The sequence below is a fragment of the Strix aluco genome, chromosome 10, assembly GCF_031877795.1.
Source record: "Strix aluco isolate bStrAlu1 chromosome 10, bStrAlu1.hap1, whole genome shotgun sequence".
Classification (NCBI taxonomy): domain Eukaryota; kingdom Metazoa; phylum Chordata; class Aves; order Strigiformes; family Strigidae; genus Strix; species Strix aluco.
In genome coordinates, this window is record NC_133940.1 from 17,047,152 (window position 1) to 17,056,174 (window position 9,023).

Genomic DNA, 9,023 nt, shown 5'->3' on the forward strand with positions numbered 1-9,023 from the left:
TGGCTCCCCCCAGCCGCAGCTCCTCTCCCTGCTGCCCTGGGAGCTGCCAGCAGGCATCCCCGGTGTCCCCCTTTCCTGCAGTGGTTTGCAGACCTGGAATTGGCTTTTAATTAGAAAAAAAGCCAAGCGCTGACATCCCTGTGCCCAGCAAATTTATTTCTGCAGGGAAGTCAGATCAACAACTGTTGTCTTTGATGCGGGAGCACAGCGGCTCCGGAGGAGCCTGTGCCAGAGCGGGTGAGCTGGTCCAGCAGCCCTCAGTTCAGAGGCTGCCTCATACTGCATTTGGGTCCCTCCTCTAACTCATCCCCAGCAGCTCATGCTGATGCTTTCTGCATTTACTTTTGAAGCATCTCTGGCTACTGAAAGCCCCAGTTCAAGCTAAGTCCAGCCCAGTGCTGCCCTTTCTCACAAGATGAGGCACATTCAGCTCTGTGGGTTGAAGCTGTCCCCTCTCAACGCTGGCTGAGCATCAGCCACGCTTGTGCCACAGGACCCACCAGCCAAAATTCAGCATGAGGCAGCCTCTGAACTGAGGGGCCATGTTCTGGCAGGTCCCACTTGCTGCTTCAGATGGTCCCAGCTTGTGACAGCTGTAAACCCGCCTGCTCCACCAAGGCCAGAGCTGGTTTCAGACCCAGTGGCCTCGGTCTTCTGCAGGAAGGGACTGCTCTGGTGCCATCATCACCCCAGCCCTTGCGGGGAGCATCACTCCTGCTCTGGGGCAGTGAGGAGCTCCCAGCCCAGCCTGCAGCAGGGCCAGACCCCGCTGGGGGTGCAGGGGACACCATGCACCACAGCAGGCACAGCATACAGCACAAGACAGTCCTTTGCCATGGGGTGGGGTGAATGTGGGGACAGAGGCCAGGGGTGTGTGGGACTCCCCATCCTTGCAGGCAAACGGCAGGACACCGCTGTGAAGACCCTGCTCTGAGCCTGAAGCCAGCTCTGCTCTGACTGGTGCTGGGCCTCAAGCCCCCCAAGACCCTTCTCAGCCCAGGTACTCTTTGAGCACCCCGGTGCTGGGAGCTGGGGGCCATGGTCTGGGTCCCGGGAGACCCCATCGAGCCCAGCCAGGCACCATCCTGGGGCTGGGAATGAGGGAGGGAGAGCCTTGGGTCGGGGCAGGGGGCCTGGCCGGGGCAGAGAGGGAGGGTCCCCGTGGAGAGGGACAGGGCAGCAGTGCCACAGGAATCTGCCTGATCCTAGAAAAATGGGGCTGCTGGGGAGCCCAGGGCTGGCTGCGGGCAGGTGGAGGTGCAGGCAGAGGGGCTGCGCACACCCCACGCTGGGCACTGCCTTCCCCTGGCCCCAGGGCACTTTGGCTTTTACTAAAACAAACAAGAAACCCCCCCTAACCCCCCATGACATCCCCAGCGCCGGGGGGTGAAGGTTTCCCACGGCTTTTGGGGCAGGCAGGGCAGAGGGAAGCCAGGCTCCGAGCTGGGGCCACCAGCCCAGCAAGGGGCTCTCCGTCACAGCACGGAAACGCTCTCTGCTTCCTTTCCTTTTTTTTCTTTTTTTTTTTTTTGTCAGCCCAGGGTAAATTCATGCAACGCAACCGCCGCCCCATCTGCAGGCAAGCACTATCTGGCCGCCCCAGGGTGCTGTGCGGGGGCCAGCGACTGCAGGTCAGGTCCCCGGCAAGGTCACGGCGCAGGCAGCCCCCACCTCCCCGGGAAGCGCCAGCAGCCAGAAGAGCCCTGCGGGGTTTTGGGGTGGGAATCAGGGAGTCACAGGGCACCCACTCTCAACCCCGCAGGCACCTGTGCCCCAGCCCCACCGGACAACCCCCCCCTTCCCCGGTACAACCCAGCTGCAGGGGAGAAGGGTGACCGCAGCAGCTCTGCCCCGCTCCCGGGGGACAGGCAGGGGCCCGGGGACCCAGTCTGGCTGCTCCCCCGGGCAGGCCGCGGTGCCAACATGGGAGGAGGCATCGCTGGTGCGAGGGACGCATTTCCCCGGAACAGCAGCAGCTCCGGCTCCTTCGCTCGGGCTGGGGAGCGTTTCTCCAGCTGGCCTGAGCACAACATGCATAGGAAGAGAGGCCTGGGGAGATCCCTGCCTGCTCCCGTGCTGCTGCAAGCCCCCGGCCCATCCCTCCGCTAGCGCTGGACGCACCGAGCACCGCGCTGTCACCCTCTGAGGGGAGGGGTGGGCAGGAAGAGGGCAGGGTGGCTGCGCCGGGGCAGAGCCAGCTCCCAGCCTGTGCGGAACAGCAGCACCACCTCCCAGACCCCTTTTTCCAGGTGATCGGGTTTATTAGAGCTGGGCAGAAGTTACTTTGGAGCTGCAAGCGGAACTGAGGAGCAGGACCCAGTGGCTAGGCTCAGAGCAGGGCTGCAAGAAAGCCCCTTTAACCAAGATTAAAAAATATATATATATATGCTATATTATATATAAGAAAAAGGGGGTATGAAAGACAAAATCCACAGGGCAGGTGCCACCCAGCCCCGAGGGAGCGCTGGCGGCTGCTCCACCCACCCTGCGCCGCGCTCCCAGCCCCAAGCGGTACCTCCCAGCCCGGCCTGCTAGAGCTGTTCCCGCTACACCCGGCCAAAGGCCCCTGCCCCGCGCGGGGCCCCAAGGACAGGCAGGAGGGCAGCAGCTGTCCTGGCCCCGGGGCGCTGCGAGGGCAGCCACGCAGGCTGCACAGACAAGGCAGCCCAGGAGTTTTATTGGGTGGGGGGGGGAAGCGGGAGAAGGTACTGGACAGAACCAGGAGCCCCTCCCGGCTCCTCCGCCTGTGCCAGTCCGAGCAGCAGGGACACGCGGGTGCAGAGCTACCGCGCTCTCCTGCGCCGGCGGCGAAAGGGCGGCTCTGGCTGCTGGGGAACAATTTCTAGCGCCGGCTTGGCTCCACCGCCAGCCACAGTGGCCATGTCGGGGACATCCTCGGCAGAGAGGGGCTGGATGATGTGGCCCGCTCGGGTAATGATGCGGGGGGTAGTCAGCTTCTGGAAGGCACGCTGCGTGTTCCACGTGGCACCCACGGGTGTCCGGATGCTCTGCTCAAACTGCTGGTGCCTCTCAAAGGGGAAGGGCAGCTCACTGACCTGTGGGGAAACAGCGCAGCGGGGTAACTCCCCCAGCACCCTGGGGGCTGCTTTTGTCCCATGCTGCCACCAACTCCCACTCACCCGGCACCCACTCCCGCTGTCCTTCCAGTCCCCTGCCACACTGACCACCTCACTAAATCCCCTCGTCTAGCAGATCCCAGGAGGGCTGGCACAGCAGCCAGCCTGTAAATTCCTCCTCCCTCCATCACCCTGCTGGCCTCTGGGTTATCAAAGCTGGAAACGAAGCGGCCAGGCAGGGATTACAGGCAGGGATTCAGGACGTTTTGGGAATGGGTGACGAAGGTTCTGGGCCAGCCTGGCTGCTCACAGAGGCCGGGTGTCACCCACCTGATGTGCTGCCGCATGGATGTTGCGCCGCTCGCTCATGATGACGTGGGGCAAGTGCTGGTCCTTCCTGGGAGGCGCCGGGGGTGGCTTGAGCAGGAACCTGCCGGGCAAGCGAGACGTCAGACCCCAGTGCCAGGCTGAGACACGTTGCTGCAGCTCTTCCACACTTACCGTTTTATTTTCCTGGTGCTGGGCTTCAATCCTGTGCCTCCCCACTCGCCCCAGCCCGGCAGCACCAGGTTCACCGGCTGTGGCTTCGCAGCCTCCTCTGCCTTGCGCTTCTCCCGGCTGAAGTCAGCGACCACGTCATCCCCGGCGAAGGCTTCTGTGATCACCCCTCTTTGGTCGATGCCACCCTCCTGCAGAGAGACGAGTCACTCCCCTGCAGCCAACCCCACCCTGGGACCAAGGGGCAAAGCCCGTCCTGCTCACCTCCTCCTCCACGACCACAGGCAGGCTGGGGCACTGAACCTGCTGGGGCTTCCCAGCCAGCACAGCCTCCAGGCTAATCATTTTCTTGGCTGGTTTCTTGGCACGCTTGTCCCCAGCTCTGCCTTCCTCCTGCTGCCGCACTCGCTTCTCTGCTCTTGCAGGCACCAGCTTCTCTGCTGTTGCAACCACCAGCTTCTCCTGCTCTTCCACCCGCTCCTCTGAGGCCAGAGCATCAACGTCCTCCATTGTCCGCACCCGGCCCAGCTGCTCCGACAGCAGGACCTCCTCCTGGGCCTGGGGAGGCTGCTCGATCCCGACACTCGCCTGCTCCTCGGCACAGATGGGGTGGATGGGGCCGTCCCCCGGCAGCTCAGGAACTGCCTCTGTCTCATCAGCACCTACGCATTGAGGCAACAGTTGAGAAACAGTCACCCATGAGCAGGGAGGGAGAGAGCAGGACAGCTGTGTGGAACTGGGCAGAAAACAGCCCCCATGACCCCCCTTGCCTTTGCCCAACCCTGCGGCACACCAGACACACACTCTCCGGGGCTGTGAGCTCCCCACCTTGTTCTTCAAGGCTCCTTGCCTGCTGCTGCCGCACGTGCCGTTTCTGAGCAAAGTCTTGTAGCAGAGCTTCCTCCTCTGACAACTCCTCCTCCTCCTCATCTTCCTCCATCTCCTCCTTGCTCTCCACAGCATCAGGCACTGCAACATTTTCAAGACCCTCCTGCACCTTGGGCTCCTCAGCTGGGCCGCTGGGCTTCCCCAGCATCCAGGGATTAGCTCCACTGGCACCCGCAGGGATGGTGGGGACGGTCCCTGACGTGAGGTCCTCCTCAGGCACATCAGTTGGCTCCTCCTCAGGCAGCTCCAACCGCACCTTCTGCGTCAGCTCCTTGTTCCTGGCCAGCTGCTCTTGCATGGCCTTGCGGGCCTGGGAGGGGACTGAGATGTTTCCAACGCAGGCCAGAAACAACATGCCCACTCTCCTTGCCCCACCTCAGCTGTCTCCCCCTTTCCCCAACCACCACTGGAGACCTTATTGTGGCCTTTCAATATATTAAGTGGCCTTATAAGAAAGACAGAGACTTTATACCAATGCCTGTAGCAACAGGACAAGGGGCAACTGCTTTAAACTAAAAAAGGGTAGGTTTAGGTTATGTATGAAGAAGAAATGATTTACGATGAGGGCGGCGAGGCACTAGTACAGGTTGCCCAGAGAAGCTGTGGCTGCCCCCCTCCCTGGAAGTGTTCAAGGCCAGGTTGGGTGGGACTTTGAGCAACCTGGTCTGGTGGAAGGTGTCCTTGCCCATGGTGGTAGGGGGTTGGAACTAGATAATCTTTAAGATCCCTTCCAACCCAAACCATGCTATGATTCTGTGATCTCACCTCCAGGTCATACTTAGCCATAATGGCCCTGGAGCGGGCCCATTTTCCCTTGTTCTGGTGCTTAAGACTCATCCGCTCCTGGGGGGAAGAGAAGGAGAGAAGAGTCAGAAAGAGCAGCCTCATGAGCAGGGACTTCCCAAGGGCTGGGAGAGAATTGCAAGAGCAGCACCTGCATCCTGAGCTGCTCCAGTTCCTCCAGTCTTGCCAAGGCGGCCTCAGGGTCCGACTTATGCAGCAGCTCAAACTCCTTCAAGGCCTTGCGTCTCTTGCTTTTTTTCAGCACACGATGGTACCTGCAGCACAAAGGCAGAGAGCCAGTGAGTGAGACCTCATGGTGCTGGGCAGGGTCTTGGGGAACGCAGCACTGCTGTGGGTGGGAGGCTGCCCGACATGTTGTGGATCCTGGTAAGGAAAGTCGCCCTGCCTTCCTCCATGTTTTCGCCATATCCATACACTGGGCAGGGTCAGCTCCAGAGCCAAGGTCAGGACCCAGCCCTCTCCCACCGCACCAAGCCCAGCAATAGCAGAGCCTTACTTCTTGCTCTTGATCTTCTTCTCTCGCCGAGCCTTGGCTTCGTAGTAGGACTGCACAACCCGAGCCTTTTGGAGCTCTGCCCGCCGCTGCCGGGCCTGCCAGGGAGTGCAGAGTGAGGGCAAGCACCAAGGAAGAGGCCTGCAGAGCCGGGACATGGCTGGGGGGAAAGCACTCACCTCCTCCAAGCTCATTGCCTGCAGCGAGGCTGTCTCCTCCGGCGTCAGGAGTGGGTCTGTGATGGGCTGCTGCGTCTTGTGGAGCAGTCCAAAGATCTCCTGCTCCAGGGGAGTTCGGGCCTGTTGGGACAGAACAGACACAGCAAGACCACGATGAGAACTGCAAGAGCCAACACTCCTCTAGACATTCCCATCCTCCCTGGTACCCTTGAGCAGGTCCACAGAAGAGTCCAGAGAAGCGTGCCCCCCTCCTTCTGAGGGCTGGGGTCACAGCCCTGCTCACAGGTCCCACACAACAGCCAAGGTTCACTACGGGCCTGCCTCGGTGCCGTCCCAGCCATCACGCCGGGTTGGGATGGGCAGAATTCCTTCCAGGATAGAGAAAGAGGCTCGCAGGAGACAAGCAGTGCTGACCAGGTAGCACCGGACAAGAAGCATGCAGCACAAGTTCCAGGCCATGCGACACCACGTCCCACCAAAATGGAAAGGGACCTTTGGGCAGATCAAGGCGAGTGCCGGGTATTTCGGGCACTCAACAGGGACTGCCTCTCACCTAAGCACCTGGAGAGCTGGGAGAGCTCTTGAGGACAACAGCGACTCTCCAGTCAGCAGTGCAACCTTCATGGGAACTCGCATTCAAAACCAAAAGAATTCTTCTTTCATAACGAAGATTTACAGAGGCGCAGGCTTTGGCTAACCAAACCCCGCTTCTGCCTCAGCACGAGTGGCCAAGGGCCACCTGCAGGCACCTGGCTCAACCCAGGGACTGGGAAATGGCAGACTCTGCCTGCACATCTAGGGCTGAGAGGCTAAAAAAAGGAGAGGGGACAGAGCAGGCTCCAAATCCTCTGCTCATACCTTACCTTCTCCCAGAGAGCATTTACATATCTACTACATGTAAGGAACACAAAAGACTTCCCTTTGAATCTTCCCAAGCTCAGCATGCACCTGACCAGAGCCTCAGCTACAGGCTGGGCCTTCCTCACTCTTTCCAGTGCAGCCAGGAGACATCGAGCTGCCCCAGCCAACCCCTGCGAGCTGCGTGACACGCGACAGCACCCACCTTCCATGTTGAAACCACTTGTTCCAGGGGGACAACCGTAGCAATCTCCTGCTTCAGAGGGAAAACCAGCTGCTCCGCCCGTCGGTTCTGCAAAACTACCTGCTGCCATTTACCCACGTCTTTAGAGGTCCTGACATAGGCAGCTTCCCTCACAACCTGCAGGCAGGGGCAAGAAGGTAAAAGGATGAGTAGGGAAAGGCTGACGTAAAGAACACGAAAAGCCTGTCAGCATCAGAGAGGAGTAGGGGGGCACTCAGGGGCTCAACATTACTGCCCCATAAGGCCAGAACTTTCCTCTGCTGCCTGCTTGGCCCACTTACCCGCTCCGCCTCCTCTTTGCTGAGTGGCAGCTCCACCGCCTTCTTCTGTTTCACTTTGGTCAGCTCTTTCTTCACAGTGCTCAGGGCAGATTTGGGACGGATAGGCTGCAGGAGCTCAGACAGAACCAGCTTCTCCCCAGCACCTACAAAAGGTCCCGTATGTCAACACAGGGGTGGCATCACCAACTCAAAGGGCTGCAGCTGCATTCAGCCCAAAGATTTGCGGCAGATACAGCAAATCCCAAGCCGTTAGCTGTGGGCAGGCAGTGCTGTCCCAGTCAGGCAGCAGGAGCTCTGCTCAGCCTCCTGGGGGTCTCACCTTTACAGCTGACATTAAACTCTGACACCTGTGTGCTTGCCTCTGTACGCTCTGCCAGCTTCCGCCTGCAAGAAAAGAAAATAAACCAAAAGGCTCCTTGCGTGCTCCCCGTGTGCTTCTCCTCCAACCTGCCACTACAGCAGAGGAGCTGATGCCAGTGGGAAAGGGAACAGAGCACCCTCGCACCTGCCCCCTTTTTCAAAGCAGTCCTGTGCAGCCCCACAGGGGCAACGGGGAGGAAATGCAGCGTGCCTGCAGCAAGAGCCGCAGGGCCGAGCCACGGGAGCCCCTCAGACACCCCCCACTCACCGCCTCCGTCCGGAGAGGGAGCTGACCGCCTCCAGGAGCTGCTGATGCCGCCGCTCGCCATCCTCCTGCCCCTAGCACACGGCAGACACGGTTACAGAGCCCAACCCAGCCCAGGCAGGGGCCCGGCAGGCGCGGAGCTCGGCCACAGAGATAGCCCCGGCCGGCACTACCGGGAGCGGCGTCCGCTCCCCAGTGCCCCGCCACCGCCCGGCCGTGCCCCGAGCCCCGGCCTGCGCCCGGCCAGGCCCCGGCGCCCCCGGCCAGGCCAGGCCGCCCCAGGCCGCATCGGACGGGAGGACGCCCGAAGTTCCGCATGCGGCGGTGGCGAATCCCGGCCCCGCTCCGCTCACCTCCTCCTCGCCCTCGCTGGCGCTCACGGCCGCCTCCACGCCCAGCCAGTCCTCCGCCATCGCCCCGCACGCCGGCCGAGCCGGAAAGCGCCGCGCCGCGCCGTCCCCCGCGCGACCTCAGCCGGAAAGCGCGCCGCTTCCGCCCGGGCTGCCGCCACCCGCCGCGCTTCCGCCCGCCCCGCCTGACGTCACGGTTGCCGTGGCAGCGGGGCCCGGCGGGCGGAGGAGGGGGCCGCGCCCCGGCCTGGCCCCGGCGCGGGGAGCCCCTGGGGCGGGAACAGGGGGGCTGCAGGGCAGGGTCTGGCGAGGGGAACAAACAGCGAGCTGTGCCCCTCGCTGCTCCCGTCTCCATAGCAATGGCCCCTTTTTTTTTTTTCCCCTTGGGATTTGGCGCGCCGGGCCCTGCCTTCGCCGGCAGCACGTACCCAGGGGCAACACCGGGCCCCTGCCCCGAACCCCAAGGTCTGGGCGTGCAGCACAGTAGGAAAACGGGTGTGCAGCCCCAAAACGAGCGTGAGGCCGGCGGCTGGGCGGGGACGACGACGACACCCCCTCCCGCCTCCTCCCGACGGGACCACCCCGGGCGCTGCCCCGGTCCCCCGGAGCCACCACCCCTTTCCTCGTCCCCGGCCGGCCCCGCCGCACCGGGGCTGCGCCCCCGCCCCCCCCCTCCCGCGGCACCGCCCCGCCCCGCCCCCGGCCACGTGCCAGGCCCCGGGGCGG

General features: G+C 62.4%; 1 protein-coding gene across 1 annotated transcript; it reads right to left on the reverse strand.

The window, feature by feature from the left end:
- Window positions 1–2,606: 2,606 nt before the first annotated feature.
- UTP14A (UTP14A small subunit processome component) lies at window positions 2,607–8,432 on the reverse strand. The gene is made up of 14 exons (XM_074835478.1): window positions 8,301–8,432; window positions 7,951–8,021; window positions 7,642–7,706; window positions 7,323–7,465; window positions 7,003–7,158; window positions 5,940–6,059; window positions 5,764–5,858; window positions 5,398–5,521; window positions 5,229–5,306; window positions 4,404–4,773; window positions 3,840–4,237; window positions 3,579–3,766; window positions 3,408–3,507; window positions 2,607–3,056 (listed from the first exon to the last, which is right to left on the reverse strand). The coding sequence occupies exons 1-14, from the start codon at window positions 8,358–8,360 to the stop codon at window positions 2,784–2,786; spliced, it is 2,241 nt and encodes a 746-aa protein (XP_074691579.1). The 5' UTR covers window positions 8,361–8,432; the 3' UTR covers window positions 2,607–2,783.
- Between the last annotated feature and the right edge of the window lie 591 nt (window positions 8,433–9,023).